We start from the raw sequence: 18,143 nt of genomic DNA on the forward strand, positions 1-18,143 counted from the left end.
TTGGGTAACTTAATCTATAGTATATTATGTTTAAAAAAATATATGTAGTGATGACATCATAGGATATAAAGAATGAAACATTTTATACATCATCATTTCTTGCTTCAATCCCAATTAACATTGAATTCCTTATGGTTGCACACCTTGGCCACCAGGAGCAGTGTAATACAGCCCACATATTACAGGAAGAAGAATCATATTAGGGTTCGGTTTTCTTTGTCGCAATAATTTTCAGACCAATTCGGTGAAATTAATGTCCCGCGGCACACCTGATGACCACAAGTGCTTGGGGGTCACTGCTCGGGGTGCAGCCCCCGAATCGGGATACTGCTAAACCACACCTACGGCCCACTCACTATCAACATGATCCGCTTTTGTGGCACTTTCAGTCATTTACCTCGAAGACCGCAGCTGCGGGATCGCTGTTTTGAATTGGGTCGAATTGTGTGTGATCTGGTCAAAGATCTGAATGTTCTCATTTCACTGGCCTTTCCTTGGCGCCTGCTTTGATGTTTATGCGTTCACAGCACTTTTGTCGACCAGAATGATTAGCTCAGACATGGCGCTTGTTTTGAATTGACATCATAGCTTTCCACATCCAAAGACGTGGCTGTGAAATGCCCGCAGGGGTGTAATATAATGGGCTTGATATTGGTCATCGCCCACCTACATTGATCTATGTTGTGCACGTATGAAGGCCTTAAGTTTCAGTACTGGTTTACGGTTTCTGTTCCTACGGTAGCTTCCCTGCCGTGAATGTAAACATTGCCAGTTAGTTAAAGCTGGACCAGTGTTGATTTATCTCCACAAGGCCCCACAGTGTGTATTAGAGCAGCGTGTGAGGCCACGAGTGCACTACATTGTGGTTTTTGCCTTGGCTGCGCTATGCCGCTGGGCTGCAGTGTCTTGGGCCTCCTCCATCATCAACACAACTTTTCTCATTAGGGGCTAACCGCACCTGCCTGCAGCCAAATCGACTCTGCCGTGTTCCCTCCGCACACATGGAAGCAATCTGCAACTAGCCCGACTCACCCCCTCCTCCTGCTCCCCAGCTCCGCTCGGCTGCCACAGCACACCCCCTCCCTCTCTTTCCCCCTCCTGCTGCTCCCTCCTGTGTTTTCAGGCTCCCCCACCTGCACCACTCTTCCACAGATGCAGCCCTGGCACAGAGGGGGCATTCAAACCCCATCCAAATGTGTCTGAGCATGCATCGAACACACGCATGAACACGTAACCCCCGTGCCAGAACTCCTGGCCCTCGTCACCCCCCCCCCCCCACCTGACGACAGCTTACATCTGTTCAAAAGATCTTATTATCCCCTACAATCGCTTAGCGAACGTAGGGGGGGGGGGGGGGTTATCTCCACTCGTGTACTCGTACCCAAGCGTTCGTCTCAACTGGTCCTGACCCTCATAATCCTAACAAAGACATATGATGAAAACTCAAGCAGTTTAATGAGGTCTTGCAGGAGTCTTTCCATGACTCCTCCAGTTTCTCTGAATCTCTGTTACAACCTGCCGATGCCGCCCTGTGACGACTTTGTAGCCTTGCTAGGTGTCACAGTGCATGGAACTGTACTGGACCAGGAGATGCATCCGAACACCTGTTGTAAATTTTGCCATGCAGCTCCTTGTTCGAGAAACATCGAATGGTTGAACATGTGCATTCATAAGATTAGAGAAGGTCAAGTAAAGTTCACGCGTAAAGTTCATCATGCATTATAGACTTATCGTGTAATTTTACTCCAAAGTTTTTTATGTCGGTCACTCTTTGCTAGTACTGGAGGCCTGAGTCTGGGAGGGGGAAAAAAGCGGTCTGAGGAGCTCTCTGGTGGCGAGATGTGAGCGGTGCAGGCAGAGCAATATTAAGTGGACAGGACTGAGGGCCCCCCCCCCCTCAAAAAAAAAAGCCAGAGACACAGAGGACTAGGGACAGAAAAAAAGAGCAAGGGAGTTAGTTGAAGCTCACTGCACTCCACAGTCACGTCCCGGCTGTCTGGTTGCTGCTGGCAACCAGACATGATGTCATAGGCTGTTGGACTTGGACGAGCGAGGGGGGGCCTGGGGTTACTTTCCTCTGCCAAGGATTACATGGGGGGAGGGGGAGTGGTGATTACATGGAGAGGAAGAGAGTAGGGGGTTAATGGAAGTGGAAGCCAGGAGGATGGATCGACTACAAACGCTAAAGAGTCAGGGCTGGGAAAGAAGACGAAGGATTGAAACTTTGGAGAGGTTTGAACAAAACTGTGACAACACGGCGGCCTGATTTGCCGCACTTCCCAGGTCGAGGCCCGTGGAATGCGAACAAAAGCCAGAGAGCATCGGCCAATGCCAAAATGTTCTCTCTAAGAGGAGTCTTCACCTTAGTTCTGTTTAATAATATCACAGAGAATTTTTTTTTATCAGTAGTCAGAAACTGGATCCATGTTAAAATACAAGAATAGTTGGCCTGCGCTTTACAGCTGTCAACAAACACAACTGTTTTTAATCAGAGAAAAGCATGAGTCAGCCCTCTTTAAAACAGTGAGTGGCAAAATTGACCTTATTACTTTTTTCACTCTATGTAGTGTAGCTGAGCTGTGCAAAAACCCCCAAAACAAAACAAAAACAGGCATTGGAGAGTGCTACCTAGTGGTCAAAAAATGTATCTTAGTGGTGTACACTATTGCATTACAGCAGCCAAATTGTTACAATTTGTAATTTATTTCTAATTATTCAACAAATGATACGACAAAATGAATACATTTGAACACAGAGATGTGTAAATACATTTAAATTCACCAATTTTACTATGGAACAGTTAGATTAAATCAGAAAAACATTACTTTTACTTTGCTACTCAATGATAATGTAATTGCAGAACAGAACAGCCAGGACAGAGACAGAGACATTTGTCCCACTTCACCACATCGCATATCCATTCCCGGTTGTGGCTCTTCATCATAGTGTGCTAGAGTGCCTTGAAAGGCACCATTGAGTTCAAAACTCATTTTAGTCATATTTTTGTCATAGTTCCCCTCTTTGCCATCACTGGTACCCTTCCGCGGCAGCATAACAATGACTAACTGTTTGTCTTTTCTCCTCCACAGTCCTGGTTCCTCTGACATGGTCTCGACGAATCAACAACTAAAATGGTGTCATGAAAATTGGAAAAAAGAAATGATCAAGAGCAGACTGCTGACACTCAAAAAGGTTTCTCTCTGGCCCACATTGTACAAAGTACAACTACAGAACCCCCACATGGCCCCGCCCCACCCCAAGTGGCCACTCCCATCTAAACCAATTTGAACTGGAACGTTCGTATCCACCCCCCACCCCCCAACCCGCCTTCAGAAATGCAGGAGGGCTCCATGAGATGGAGTGGACAGACTCGCACCGCCAGGCGGAAGACGAGGAACTGTCGCACGCTCATCAAGGAAATGTTGGACAGGAAACACAAATATGGCAACCTGGAAATTGACCAATTTTTACATTCTTTTTTTATTTTTTATTTTTTAATCACTTTTATTTTTGTTATCATTTTGTCTTCTCCACCACGAAACTCCACGCATTGGCCTGTTAGGTTAAAACACAAAATGGTAGTCACCTAAATTGCGCTAACTGATCTCAAAGATCCTGGTGACGCCCACTTTGATGACCACCACTATCACTTAAGTTCAAGACCACCCACGCAGCCACATCCCTGCGTGCCACCCCCACCCTCTCATGCACCTCATTCGCTCAGCCCTGAAGACCCATTGATTTGCGATTGGCCAATCCCGCGTGACGCCATCAGATGGTGTGACATTATATGCACTAAGTGGCTGGTCTTTGTTGTTTACCTGTCCAAGTATCAGGGCAACTATTTCTTTTTTTTTTTCCGCGGGGCGGGGGGGAGGGGGAGAATAAGCGTTAGCCAGTTGCAAGCGTTTAAAAACACTAAAGGCTACATGTGCTCTTTCATCCCATCACCTATGCACTATTAATTCTCATTCGGGATGAACAGAATTGCACATGCACGGCCACAAGGGCGATGAGGGAGGGCCAAGGAGGCTTGACAGATATGTGGCTGTGCATCCAAGTCTAATTTACCCCCTCAAGTGCAACGCACACATACGCACACACGCACGCACACACACACACACACACACACACACACACACACACACACACATACATTTGCAACCATCTTACCTTAAATAGTCTGTCACACAGCCACTCATTATTTTTTTTATCAGAAATAGGGATGGGCACAATAAATAGATTAATCGTGTCTTGTGAGGCAAAATGGAGTGATCTACTGTACTTGCCTGGCTGACAACTACAGTGAACAACCACCACTATCACCAGAGAGGATATGTTCCAGACCCATCCACAACATATAGAAAGAGCATTTGAAAAAGTAAAAAAAAAAATTAAAAAAGGTTTCCCCTCTCCACCTCACTTTGAACTCATTTAAACTTTAAAACCCCTTAAAAGTGTTAAAACACACAATTATTCTTGAATAATGTCTGTTCTCGCTGGCGCAGTTCTGCGATCAAGGCAAGGCAGCTTTATTTATACATTGCATTTCAGTACCGAAGATAACTAAATGTGCTTCACATAATTAGTACAACGTTTAAAAGCAATTACGGACTAAAGAGTGAACGACATTTGCATCATAGCTTATGAAAATTATTAAAAGACCGTCCGTCCAGTGCAAGAACAAGATTTTGGAAAAAATAAAAATACTAAATGACTATTACTCATACGTAGTTGGGGACCTTCTCTTCCTCTTCACTCTTAATCACGCTGCATTGCTTCCAATCGTGCTCAATGCTGCCCCATAAGCCATGGCACCGTGTGATACTACATTGAAGATTGGTAAAACTAAATCCAGAATTGCCCGGGTCCTTATAAAACGATCACGGAGAATGAAAGATATAGCAGGGAACACTGGATTTTGCCATCTAAAGAAGTACAACTCGTTGGAAACTGTCATGGCAGGATTTCAATACATCTAGGGAGACATTCTCCTATCTTAAAAAATATAGGGAAAAAACACAGCTCAATTCAAGGAAACGTAGTCAAATGCCCATCCCTGTTCTCAATTTTTTTTATTTTACCAGAAAAACATGCACACGCACACACACACACACTGCATAAGCTTCATATTATTAGCTTTCATTTAGCTTTTAGGGCTTTTTTTTTCTTGTGATCTCATCTATTATTGGTATTTTTTTCTTTTGGTTTTCTTCCACTTGGATTGTTTTGCATGTCATAACACTTTTGGCCACAGTAACTGTATAGCATGCTTCGGACCAGGCCCGGACTTCAGTGAGTAGATGTCAGCTAGACAGCTTCTCAAAATCTCTCGCGCGCAAGGACAGCACGGTAACACCAGCTCATCACACACAATCCCCTGCGTTGCTTCACCCGATAGTCCACTCAAAGGAACACACGCACACATACACACACACGTGCGCGCACGCACGCACACACACACACTAACATGTGTCATAGAATGATATTTGGTTCTCCAAAATGCCTCTGTTAATAGTTTTTCATTCATTTGAGATTTGTCCAAATTGACATTTGTTACATGTAAACTGTTCACATCAAGCATTTGCATCATGACACAACCCAATATCAAAAGCCGCTATCAAAAAATAACTGGACTGCCTTGCTGTAGGTTCTGTTTTGCAGGGATAGTAAAGACCGAGATTCGGGTCTCGGCCTCTCGTGTAACACGTATGTGCTAAAACATATAACAAAACTATTAACAGTAATATGAAAGTGCCTCTGTATTCACTTCATGCAATTAGTCTTACACTTCAGGTTGTTTTTCTGGCATGTTAGCTAATGCTCAAAGCTAAAAACAATGGCCTCGGTCAGGGTTTCCCAATTCAGCACAAGCCATCACGTAATAAATTTTGAGCTGGTACTGTCAAGTATTTTTAGAACAGATTATTCCATCGATTCATCAAATAATGGGATACAATTTTACTTTGCGTAGAAGTGAATGACCAAGTCATGATTGCAGTTTACAAACTAATTATTGTTGTTCATTTGGTGTTATAAACAACTAAACAATATCACACGAGGGATTAATGTTGGGTTCACCAAAGTTTTTCAAATTAATTCCGTAACTGGTTTGGTCATTGCATTGCATTGGTCAAGGCAAAAATAGATGTCGATGAATTTTAACACCACAAATTGCATTAAGTTGATATAATTTATGATAACAAATAACATATATATTTTTAATGTTTTATTCTTTTATTCTGATGATCTTACCGAAAAAAATTTTGCTTTTTTTGTTTTGTTTTTTAATGTGCCACCCCACAATTTGGGAAACCCTGACCTGGAAACATCTTTATAAAGGACGCTAAACATGCTTTTTATAAAGACATACAGAGAGAGAGAGAGATCTTATACAGTACATATATATTTATGATATAAGTATGCTCCTTTTGAACTTTTTGCTCCACAAGCTAGTGGGCAGTCTAGTTATTTTCTGAAGCTTTCCCAGAATACCCTTCGGGTGACATCACCTGACTTTCCCTTTGCAGTCCCAGCCCCAAACGACACCACACACATGTGCAGCAGCGCAGCATTCTAATACCTTAGATAAACATGTCAACAAATTTTGACTGTAGGATTGAAGAAGAAAAAAAATGTTTTGTTTTTTGATGGAAAGTATTATTATTGAGAAATATGTGTCGATTGAGCCACGTGCAATGCATTGGGTAGATCATTGTGTTTGTCTGTTAGAGATTTTTAAGAAAGCTACGAGAAAAGAGAAAAAAAAATGTATTTGTCGCAAGTCCATAAGCTCCGGGACTCTAAACTTAGAGGGCCATGATTAAGAAAAGAAAAAAAAAATCCTAGTCTTTGTAAGTCGGGGGTATTGTTTTTATTTTCTTTGTCTCTTTTTTTTTAATGTTTCTGTGTAATCATTTGTTTATACAAAAAAATATGCGGGAGGGCTGAAGGAAAACAAATCTACACAACTTCTTTATCATCAAGTGAAAACTGGTGCTCCTTAAACATTATTAATTCTGTTCACAACTATTAGAAACAAATGGTCATGAACAAAAAAAGCATTATTACTCCTCTTATATCTCTCTCTCGTACTGTTTGTATTCTTCTTCTATTGAGTGGATGGGGGGTGGGTTCTGATCCATCAATCAAAACTGACTGTCACGTAAATAAAACCAGGCAACTTTTTTTTCTCACCCAAGCGCTGCCTAAAACTCACCAGCAGAAAACTCCAAACATTGGCCAAAATCCAAAAACAAAAGCTTGATCCAGAGTCACGCTGACACCACGACACAAAGTAGAACGCGGCCAAACACCACGAGACCCGTTTTTACCATTAGGCAGCATTGTGAGCATCTCTCCTGTTGTCCCCCCATTCTTAGTATCGCCACCGCCCCCCTCGCCGCCTCCACCCGCCTCTGTAAATGACTCTTCTAGTGCTTGTGCTGTAGTGTATAGTTTTCCAGCAGTTAAAGGTTGTCCTTTGAAAGTGCCTTTTGTTCACAGACTCCATTTTGTAATCCAGTTTTTGTTTTGTTTGTTTCGCTGGCTATTCCCTGAGTGCCGCGCTCGAGCACAACGTTTCAAATGAATCATTATCGTTCCTCCCTTCACTTCCTCATATCTAAATGCTGAAATCTGCATACAGATATAAAAGGTGTCAATTAGTTATTTCACGATAAATGATGACAAAAAAGAAAAGTGTCATTGTTGGGCTGTTGCTTTTTTTTTTCCCCCTCCACCAACCGCCCCAACCCAACCCAACCCCTGTCTCCACTGTCTATTTTCTCTTTGACACTCGAGTAGTATGTAACTGTGTGTCCGTCACTCTCGCTCACTGGCTCGCTCTCTCCTGCTGAAGGGCGGGACCAAAAAAAAAAGAAAAAAAATATTACTGAGAAACTTTTTTTGTCTGAGCAGAATGCAGTTAGCTCACATGTTATTCTTGTCTGTATGCTTCACATTGTATCTCGCCATACCCATCACTTCTGCTTCTCCATTCAACAGCTAATGTACGTGAACAAATGACGCTGACGGGCTTTTGGGGGTGTCCTTGGGTCGTTTTTTTTTTTTTTTTTAAGGAATGGATGAGTGGGTTCAAGGCTGTTTCTGGGATGGAGGAAGCTGAATGAACCGCTTCAGGATGTTGGAACAGGGGCTGCTCGGACTAGGATAACAGTTTGCTCTTTTGTTTTGGTTATTTATTGTTTGGCTTTGTTTTACTTCCCCCTTTTTGTTTCATTATAATTTGGATGATTTTTTTGGGATATTTGCTTATCAGGGTATGCTGTGTTTAAAAGCTCTTTGAGGACAGAAAGCCTTGGACTTAAAATGAAAGCTACAAGCACCTTATTGCCGGACTTATCCTGCATGAGGTTGAAGGAAAGGGGGCGGGCTTGCATTTTCACAACCATATTTCCACAAAGGAATCTGTGCTAAGTATTATCGTTAATGGCGAGTTTTACATAGTAAAACTCTCAGCAGTATTAACTACTTCAAACACACTGGCTGGCCGTACAAGAGGTCATGACCTCTTGGGGGTGGGGGTGGGTTCCCTGTTTTTTTCTCCTTCTGCCTCACCTCATGCTGGACAGCTCCAAGTCTGTGTTCTCTCCTTTAGTTTGTTTTCTTAAGCGTGTATCGTTACAAGGCAGCAGCCTCCTTGCCCCCTTGGCCCCACTCCTTTTAGTCCCAGCTCCTCTGCGCCTCTGTCTACGCACCATTTCTTTGTGAGAACACCCCCAGAGCTCTAGGTGAAATGCATGTGTTAATTACAGTTTCTTTTCCATAAGAAGAAAAACGCAGTTTGAGAAGAGCAGCACCTGATTGAATAAAAAGGATGTTCTTGACTGTACCCGTCGATGTCACGTGTTTTTATTTATATTACAGAAATACAATAAACTCAAGCAAACACACTTATTCATTGTGAGCAGGGTAGGTAGGCGTGAATGCTTGTTTTTATTTGAACAAAAATACATCCACAATAATGTGTGCAAATGCCATTTTTATTGGATTTGTTGATTATACATGATAACCCAAGCAGAAGTCTTATACCGAAATACTACTTTCAACATTTACTTTAACTTGCAAATAGGTGAGTTTGACTGACAAACATAACGGGACGGTTAATTAAAAAAAAATCTCCCATCCTTTGTGTAGTTTTAATTTTTACTGAATCGACATTCAAGCATTTATACTGTGTAGAATCACAACCAGATGAATCAAAATCGAATTGAATCAAAACTTATGACTTGAATCACCATTATTTTCCTATGAAATATTTTCAATTCCCGAGTGTAATTTGACAGTTGTGCGCAACCGTATGTAGTAATGCGTGCCACCATCTTTTATGAGTCCATCTTTTGCCCCTCCTAGCTTAGCGTCACCGAAGTCATGTAGCTCAAAAAGGGCGCGCCCTGATTACCTCAGCCTGCGAAGTTGCCATCAAGTAACCCAGGAATTCACTTCTCTCGGAACGGTAAGGGGTACAGTATAACTTTACATACTGTACATTGATAAGACGGGGTATATTTTAATTTTTGTTCAGTGTGGTTCTGTTGTAAATTAAAGTACAGTATCTTAACGTTTTAAATACCAAAGAATGTATTTTTAGTCGTGACGACAAGCGCCCTCGGTTGCGGAAGTAGTCAAAAACTCCCAGACTATACTTCCGGTCTACATTTTGTAAACACAAGAATTTAGGACACGAAAATAACTCGTTCGAACTCTTCAAATTAGTGTCACCAGATAGATTTTCCTTTGTTAGAAAACAGCGCTGAGAGTTTCTTTCGTGACCTGACGTCGAATTTTGGCCACAATTTTTTTGTTGTTGTTGCAAAGACGCCAAAGAAAGGAGAAAACAAGCTAGTTGCGTCGTCGAGTGTGCGCGTATGTCGCTCATGCTGCTATCACTTCAATGGGGAACTGCCTGTTTTCTCAAGGAGCGGATGATTTGTCTCTGCTGAACGAGTCTGAGGTGGGCAGCCTGCCCGGAGAACCGCCGCCGCCCTACCAGGTGACCCAAGTCGGCCCCACATCGACCTACATAAGCGACATGATAACCCACCTCTGTATAAGATGGAGCTTTATCTCCCAACCACCTGCCGACATTTAACCATCAACATTGACACTTATGCTCATTATACGAGGCACACACGCTCATATTATCCTATGAAATTGTGTCTTTTTTTCTTGCTTCATATCAAGCAAACCTAATGCTTATTATTGTTGTTCCTTTTGTTTGTTTGTAATTTGTTATGGTCGTAGTCGAACTGCTCTTCATCATACTTAGAGCTTTCTCATGTTGCTAAAGAAGGTACATTACCTGGAAAGTACAATCCCAACAATCAACACAGCGTTCAATGAATACCTCTCTGACAGTGTCAATTTCAACATTATTGTCTTTATATTTTTGAATTGTATCTCAGAAGATTGCCCAAGTGGTAAATGGATACCAAATGGTTAAAGCACATAGGGTTTCTGCACTTCTTTACGTCTTAAAAGGCATTGAAACCATAAAGATCTTGGTAAGCCTTTCTCTGTAATCCATTCTATCAAAGTCTTACAAAAATAAAGCCTTTGTTGACTTTCATTTAAAAAGGAGGATAAATGTAACAACAAAATTGAGCGAGGGGGGTGGGGGGGTGTATACGAAGGACCTCCTGTACAAAGCACGCACAGTCGGTAGGGGGATGTGATTTTATTTTATTTTTTATTTTTTGGCCGGCTTTTCTAGGAGCGCCCGCAGCCCGTGCCCGTGTACCATCCCATGCCCGGGGAGAGTCGCTTGGCCAGTCAGCTGAGCGAGGAAGAGCAGGTGCGCATCGCCCAGCGTATCGGCCTCATCCATCACCTGCCCAGAGGCATCTTTGATCCAGGCTCCAACCCCTCCGACCACAAAGTCAAAGAGTGAGTCGTGAATACTTTACTTGGACTTTTTTTTTTGGGGGGGGGGGGGGGGGTTGACTGAGAATTTTTTGGTCCCATCAAATCTAACAGAAATCGTTATATTTGTTTCCAATATATGTTAACTATTTTTTTTAAACATCCAAATGTGAAATCCATCCATTCCTTGTCTAGAGATAGTTAGATAATTGAACTTTTCATATTTCATGAAACAATGACATGCAACCACATGGACTGCCCTGAACTTATCTAGACATTATATTAATAAATCAACAAACTATACATGTGTAAAAAGAGTAGAGCCTACAGACTGACTAGAATAACGCTTTGTTTTGATTTTATTCCAACCTTAGCGATTTCGTCGATCTGACTAAATTGTCCAGCCCAAATTCGTAGTTATGAATTCATAATGTTGAGTAAATTTGGGAAAGTTACTCCTGCTCATGGACTGTGATTTGGGAATCCGTGCATTGCTCTGTCAGAAGAAAAATCATATTTTGTCCAGCCACAATGCACCAGTCCAGTCACTCATCTGTCCCAGGTGTGTGATCTGCATGATGGACTTTGAGTACGGTGACCCCATCCGGTTCCTGCCGTGCCTGCACATCTACCACTTGGACTGCATCGACACCTGGCTCATGCGCTCCTTTACCTGCCCGTCCTGCATGGAGCCCGTGGACGCCGCGCTGCTCGCCACTTACGAAGCCAACTGAGCCCCGCCCACAAGTAATCCCCAGGCTTGGTTCCAAGTAACTGTCCCTTGTTAGGCCAATTTGTCCAAGCTGCTGTGCACAGGTAGCCCAGGCCGTGCGTCTTTGTGCTCATGTTCTTGAATTGCTTACATGCATAGAAATTGTACATTACAGTAATTGCTTGGATCTGATTGGTCGTAAAACCTTTGATGTTTTTTGTTTGTTTGTTTGTTTCCAACGGGGCAGTGTGCCAATTTGAACTAGAAGAAAGAAGACTACATGTAGCAACACATTTTCCTAGAAATAATTTCACTTTAAGATAGCCTCAAAAATGTATGATATTTATATTTTAGGTTTAATTATACGGCAGTGAGGTGACCCCAATGTCACTGAACTGTCTTTGAAATGTGCAATACGAAACCTGAACAGAAAGACTGCAGGTACAGTAGTCATGATTTAAGATTCAAGAGGAAGAGAGTTTTTCCTTATCCCCGCAGGATTAATTACTTCATGGATTATTAATGCGATAATAGAAAAGTTTTGGAATCACTTACACGTGCATGAAGTGTGCCGAAATACTTTTTTCTTTAGAACATGCAGACCATCCCATGACTGTGTCATTATCACAGTAAAATAATAATGATAATAATAATTTGGCACCATTTCATTGTTTCAATATATGAAAGGGGTGTCCAAAAAAACAATTCAAAGCACAATTCTAATTATATTCTTGTAATTTTTTTTAGAATGTAATTAGTTACTTTTTCTCTTAATATCACATTTTTCTCATAATTTGTTTTCTGGCAATGTCTGTCATGCCCCCCCCCCCCTCAAAATAGAAATTTCTTTTTTAACTTAATGTGACTTATTTCTGAATATTCCAATTTCATTGTCACAACATTACAACTTTATTCTTCCCAGTTCGTTTCAGTGTGGCCCTAGTACTTCTTTTTACAAAATTAATTGGGTGGGTTAGTTTGTATTGCAAATATTTTGTTGTTCTTTTTTTTTTATATAAATCTTCACATGTAGTTTTCTTATAGAGGGCTATGAGTTAAGGAATATGCTCCTTTTTTAATGATGTTTGACTGTTTAGTTGATGGCCTTTATACTGCAAGTGATGCATTTCCACCAAGCTCTTGTTTGTATGCTTGTTGCCAGCAGTAGAGTTGAATGTATCTATCAGCAACTAACAAGTGTCGTTTTCAATTAGCCCAGCTGCTGTGCCTTGTAAGGTTGAAGGAAGTGAAGTACAATCATGTCGACGGTGTTCTTCCAATTTGTAGTCGTCCACTAGGGAGAGCCAGACACCAGCACACTTGTCATATGCGTCACTGTTAGGTTTTTGTTTTCTTTCCCACCCCGCTGCTGCTCAGTCATCTGCGTTAAGTTATGTGCAATCCACGAATGTGTAGGAAAAGTTATCTAACCATCATTAAAGCATAGAATATGTTTCAAACCAATGTACCGTCGTCTTGCTGGTGTTTTGTTTGCGACAGCACGGCGTGGTCGTGGTTAGCGCATCTGCCTCAGTTTTGAGCTTTCCAGTAACCTTGGACTCAAGTTTCCTTTGTGGACTTGGCATGTTCTCCTGTGCTACTTTGGCTTTTCTCCAGGTACTCCAGTTTACTCCCATATTCCAAAAACATGCTAGGGTCAAGAAAGGTCTTGAATACTTACTTAGCAACAACTTTGCTAGTTTTAGCGACGTTCACACTTCCCAAGCAATTGTTTTCCCTACAAAACACATAGCGACAAATTTAAATTGACCAACCACTCTTTGAAGCAGTTAAAGATGTTCAATACAATAAATTGGTACTGAAACTGAAGGCACTGTGGTCAACGGGTTAGCATGTCAGCCTCAGAGTGCACAGATGCAGGGTTCGATTCCGGCTCTGGCCTTCTTGTGTGAAGTTTGCATGTCCTCCCCGTGCTTGCGTGGGTTTTCTCCGGACACTCCGGTTTCCTCCTACAGTACATTCCAAAAACATGCATGGCAAATTAACCAAATACCGGTACTCTAAATTGTCCCTATGAGTGTGAGTGCAGATGGTTGTTCGACTGTGTACGCCTTAAAAAAAAAGACACTTTGAACAGTAGCCAACAAAAAACGACTCACAAAAGCAAATAATGCACAACAAAACATTTTATTACGATGAAAAAGGTCAACTTTGAATAAAACACATCATCAGAAAATACAGTTACAATTGAACATACAAGTGCCTTTGTGTATTATTGAATTATATGTACAATTATATTACAGTAAAATAGTATCAATTCAAAGAAACCAAAACTGAATTGAATCTGGAAGTGGTCTCAGTTCAGTTTCAAATCTTTAACCTGTGCAATAAAAAGAAATGAATACTCTCTCTGGATTCACTTGCTTTCCACTGCATTCGGCCCATTAAAACCTGAAGTGCACGTGGAAGTGAAATAAGTTATGCCGCTGCAATGTGAATGCAAAAAGAAATTTCGTTTCCAAGTCCACTTGTAACTGTTCTTCTTAGTCTCTCTTACCCACAAAAACTAATTCAGCAATGAGTCTATTCAGCAATGAGTCTCAGACCACTTCTGAAAAGGTGATGTGTTGTCAACATCACCTGGCTTGCCGGCAGGTAAATTAATGGTGATGTTCACATAAAGTGGAAGAGCGAAATCAGTCTTGCTCATGACCTCCCCAAGACAGCGCTCAAAGAATTTGGGTAACATTTTTTTCCACTGAACCATTTTGAAACTCCAAACGGAGTCGAGTGCTGTCGTTTTTGGGCAATTTGTTCACATGACAACAGTGTTCCGAGTGTGAAAACGCAAACTTTTAGAAACGTCAAACGCCAGTGTGAAGGCTTCGCTGTACAATGGAAAATGCCTGAACAATGAGAAAGGACGTCGCAATATAAACTATGACGGTAGATCTTAACACCATTGTAGCGTTGACGTCAAACGTGTCACTTCACGCACATTAGCAAAATGATTTTTTGTTGAGACGCATGACTAAAAGCAGTTGGTGACCATTTGCATCGTGTTTCTTTACAAAGCGACATCGCCAACTACTGGCCAGTCATGTTGTCATTCATTTTTGCTGGTGTGTGCGAACATTCCAAAACCAAAACCGTTTTAATGAAGTCATGGTTATGTGCACCCTCAGGTGACTCACATAATATGCACAACGCCCTACGACATACAGATTCCCATGGTGACAACAGCCACCAGGATTCCGAGGAGCATCCTGAAGAGAGGAGCGCCCATCACGGAGCTTTGTAGAGCAGAGTTACTTTTCACAACTTTGGAGTCTTGATGGTCCACAGCCACACTCAGCATCTTCTGCACATCCTCAAAGACCTAAAACGCAATCCGTAAAACATCGGTGAGAAATACGTTGACTGGAGAAGGGGGATGAGTGAGCCTAGCAGAGGTACAGTATGCAAGTCATAAGTATGTCTCAAATTTTAACGCAAGAAAATCAAAGTCAATTTGAGTTCCCACTAAACGTAAAACAATTCTAGTAACTTCACACATTTGCAATGTTGCACTCAGTATACATAGGCATGGTAATTTGCTGTACTAACACAGCAGTGTTCATGTTCGAGCTCGAATAAACTCAAACGTCACGAATAGTTAGTCAAAATCGCGTCAGGTCTTTCATCAGGTTTAGCCAAGCAAGTCCTAAAATTGCCGACTCAATCTGGGTCGTGACCGGAAGCCTCCACCTATGGATTCAAGTCATGATCCCCTACCTGGATGTTCAGCTCAAAAGCTTTGACGGCCTCCTCCAGGACGCCGTTTCTCTGCTCCTCGCTCAGCTCCAGCACATTCATGCGGCTCCGGTAGAGCTGCTTGAAAAGGTTGGGGCTGGACACGCCCGGAAAAGCGAAGAAGGACAGACCCTCGCCGCTTCTCAGGCCCATGGATTTCTGGGCGATGCGGCCGAGGACCTGGCCACCAGACAGGTCGCCCAGGTAACGGGTGTAAGCGTGGGCCACCAGAAACTCTGGGTTCTTCTCCCCAATCTGAAAATCAGATTGCACGGATGAGCATCATATCATGGAGGTAAACGCGTGCTCAGCAAGAAACTGACCTCGCGGAGTCTGTCACAGTATCTTCTTGTAGCCGCAGGTACAACGATCCTCTCCTTCCAGTCTGGACCGTAGAAGTAGTCCAGGTCTTTCTCAATGGACTCCAGCCTGGCTAGCTCAGATGGGAAGTAAATAGGCTCCACGGCGGGGTGGTTGGAGTTCCTGTCCAGCTCATCTTCCAAGGTCTGGTAGATCTCACGGAGGGAGCTGAGCAAAAGCTGAGGAATGAGGAAGGCGGTGAGTTGATGTTCTCTGAGTATGAAGAGTAGAGTTTGAAAAGTGTTGTTACTTTATACTGCGGCTTGGTGACTTGCCCCTTCTGGAAGCTCAACATTAACTCTGTGTTCTCTGCCCTCATATGACTCTCCATGGTCACATTTTTGATTTGTTCTGACAGATCCCTGCAGGGGGGAAATACAATAATTAGTGTCATGACCATCCACGTTGAAGTCGTGCTTCATGCAACATGACAGCAAAGGTTTGTAGTGATGAGCTATTTGTCAAGTTATAATACTTTGAGTTGTCAAATCAGTGCCTTGATCTCATCCAAGAAGACTTTGCTTTTGTCTGGCTGAAGATAAAAGGCAAAGCAACTGCAACTGAGGGCCTGGATGTCTTTGTGAAACGCAACTCAAAGAGTTATGTCTTCATTTTTTGACAAAACTAACGATAATTGAGGAATGCATTTTTTAAAATGCAGGCCCCTACATGGCTGCAACAAATTTTCATTCACAATAAATGGCTCTATTTACAATGTCACGCGACTGAAATACTTATGAATGCTTTTCACAAAATGTCTGTCAATCCTAAGTGCTAAATGTCATATTTTTGTGAACGCTCTTAACTCCACATGTTGATCTTTTTATTTCACAGTCATCCAGGTGGTGTGCAAAGACAACATCATTAAAACTGTCATTGACCAGATATTTCTGACTGTCTAACATGAAGGCGGTCATAAATACTTTATGTATATGATGGGCATAAATAAACAAAAATCAGCACATGCAAAGCTGTATACAACCCACATTCAAATCTATTGGCTACTGAGATCAATCAAATCAATTCTTACTTTTCTGCTCTTTGCATCTTCTGCGTCTCCATTGTGTTGCTCTTTTTCTCAGTCAGTAGTCACCGGCTTTGCTGTGATTGTCTTTGTCGAGCTTGAGCCATCCTACTCTGCTTTTATACACTCCTCCTCCTCTTCCCTCCCACTGCAGGAATGAAAATAGGAAGGTAGGTCAGCACAAACCACTTAACATGATTCAGCAACTTGGGCCCTAGGGAAGAGAGAGAGTGGAAAAGTTGAGCAATGGCCTGGAATAACAGGAGGCCCGAGTGCTAAACATGACGCATCATTTGGTGTTCAGCACTTGTTCATTGTGGACTAACGCTAAACATGACAAAGGGATTTGGCACTAGGAAGGGCCTCTGATGCAATATTTGACTCCTTGTAACTGATCAAACTGAGCTAGACCAAATACAAAGCCTCAATGGCCCCATCTGCAAGGCAGAAAGACCGTAAATTTATTATAATGGGATTTAATTTAGTTAACTTAAAGTTATGTTGTTGGGTAATATCTAAATCTGCACATTCCTATTTGATTTCTTTGTCAAATGAATGTTCATATGCTGATTTAATAACGATTCAAACAACAAGCTACTCACCAGTTACTCAATACTTCATGTTTCACTGAATACTTAGTCTTATTCAAGTAATTATTTAAAAATGTTTTTTTACTGTAATCATATTAAGTAAAGTTATTAAATTGAATAACAGTACTGGAACGAAAGTGCAGTTTTTGGCTACCGCGTCTGATTACATGACACCATTTACTACGTTCCTATTAGCAAGGGCTTTGGCGCCATCTTTTAACAACTTGTGCCTTGCAAAAGGAAAAAAAAACAAAAAAGCAACATTAATTTGCAAATAACTACAAATATGCACCGTTAAACAAAGTGATAGCGTCACTTTGTACATAAATGGATTCATGTATCAACAATTGAGAGCACACGCTCTTACACACATTTTACATATAATGTGTTTTTTTTCTTTTTTACTGTCTATTCCTGTTCCTTGTCATTTGGGGGTTTTTTTGTTATGTTGGCACACAAGTACAACAAGACAGCAATATAAACTCAGGGAAACATAAATAAAAAGGAAAGCCACGTCATCGAAAGGCGCTAACAAATATTGTGTAATTAAGGTTAATATACTACTGAGAGTGTATATGTAGTGAACACCGCTGAAGGGTGTTAGCTCATTTAATTACAATACAGTTACTGCACCTTTAAGAACTTCAAGTCAAGTACATCTTTATTGTCAAATGTGCTTTATGTTACTTGACTAAAGATTGCCGACCCACTGCAAGCATTGCTATTCGTTATTTATTGACATGCTTTGCTCAAACACTCGCACTCTTTACACATTAAAAAAAACACTCACAGGATGACTATGACTCATCCTGAATTGACT

General features: G+C 41.8%; 3 protein-coding genes across 17 annotated transcripts in view; 2 read left to right on the forward strand and 1 right to left on the reverse strand.

Annotated features, from left to right (window-relative positions):
• LOC127613420 (nuclear factor 1 X-type-like) overlaps positions 1 to 8,854 on the forward strand; it is a 146,098-nt gene extending 137,244 nt beyond the window's left edge. For all 15 annotated transcript variants that reach the window (XM_052084441.1, XM_052084449.1, XM_052084452.1 and 12 more), the window contains one exon: positions 3,090 to 8,854. In XM_052084441.1, coding sequence (XP_051940401.1) covers positions 3,090 to 3,104 — 15 coding nt within the window. In that variant the 3' untranslated portion in view covers positions 3,105 to 8,854. The remainder of the gene's footprint in view (positions 1 to 3,089) is intronic.
• A 783-nt stretch (positions 8,855 to 9,637) lies between these two features.
• On the forward strand, positions 9,638 to 13,060 carry rnf11a (ring finger protein 11a). Its single transcript, XM_052084460.1, has 3 exons — positions 9,638 to 10,015; positions 10,736 to 10,908; positions 11,447 to 13,060. Exons 1-3 carry the CDS (start codon positions 9,917 to 9,919, stop codon positions 11,616 to 11,618), a joined length of 444 nt encoding a protein of 147 aa, XP_051940420.1. The 5' UTR covers positions 9,638 to 9,916; the 3' UTR covers positions 11,619 to 13,060.
• A 665-nt stretch (positions 13,061 to 13,725) lies between these two features.
• Positions 13,726 to 16,899, reverse strand: LOC127613425 (heme oxygenase-like). The gene is made up of 5 exons (XM_052084459.1): positions 16,740 to 16,899; positions 15,960 to 16,071; positions 15,673 to 15,888; positions 15,332 to 15,604; positions 13,726 to 14,936 (listed from the first exon to the last, which is right to left on the reverse strand). The coding sequence occupies exons 1-5, from the start codon at positions 16,769 to 16,771 to the stop codon at positions 14,769 to 14,771; spliced, it is 801 nt and encodes a 266-aa protein (XP_051940419.1). The 5' UTR covers positions 16,772 to 16,899; the 3' UTR covers positions 13,726 to 14,768.
• Positions 16,900 to 18,143: the final 1,244 nt, after the last annotated feature.

This window comes from Hippocampus zosterae, chromosome 13, assembly GCF_025434085.1.
Source record: "Hippocampus zosterae strain Florida chromosome 13, ASM2543408v3, whole genome shotgun sequence".
In the NCBI taxonomy this organism is placed as follows: Eukaryota; Metazoa; Chordata; class Actinopteri; order Syngnathiformes; family Syngnathidae; genus Hippocampus; species Hippocampus zosterae.

Coding starts and splice junctions, on each gene's coding strand:
- LOC127613425 (XM_052084459.1), bottom strand. CDS start 16,771: ATGGAGACGCAGAAGATGCAAAGAGCAGAAAA. Junction 15,605..15,672: donor ACTGTGACAGACTCCGCGAG/GTCAGTTTCTTG, acceptor TCTGATTTTCAG/ATTGGGGAGAAGAACCCAGA. Junction 14,937..15,331: donor CTTTTGAGCTGAACATCCAG/GTAGGGGATCAT, acceptor ATTGCGTTTTAG/GTCTTTGAGGATGTGCAGAA.
- rnf11a (XM_052084460.1), top strand. CDS start 9,917: ATGGGGAACTGCCTGTTTTCTCAAGGAGCGGATGATTTGTCTCTGCTG. Junction 10,016..10,735: donor AACCGCCGCCGCCCTACCAG/GTGACCCAAGTC, acceptor CGGCTTTTCTAG/GAGCGCCCGCAGCCCGTGCC. Junction 10,909..11,446: donor TCCGACCACAAAGTCAAAGA/GTGAGTCGTGAA, acceptor CATCTGTCCCAG/GTGTGTGATCTGCATGATGG.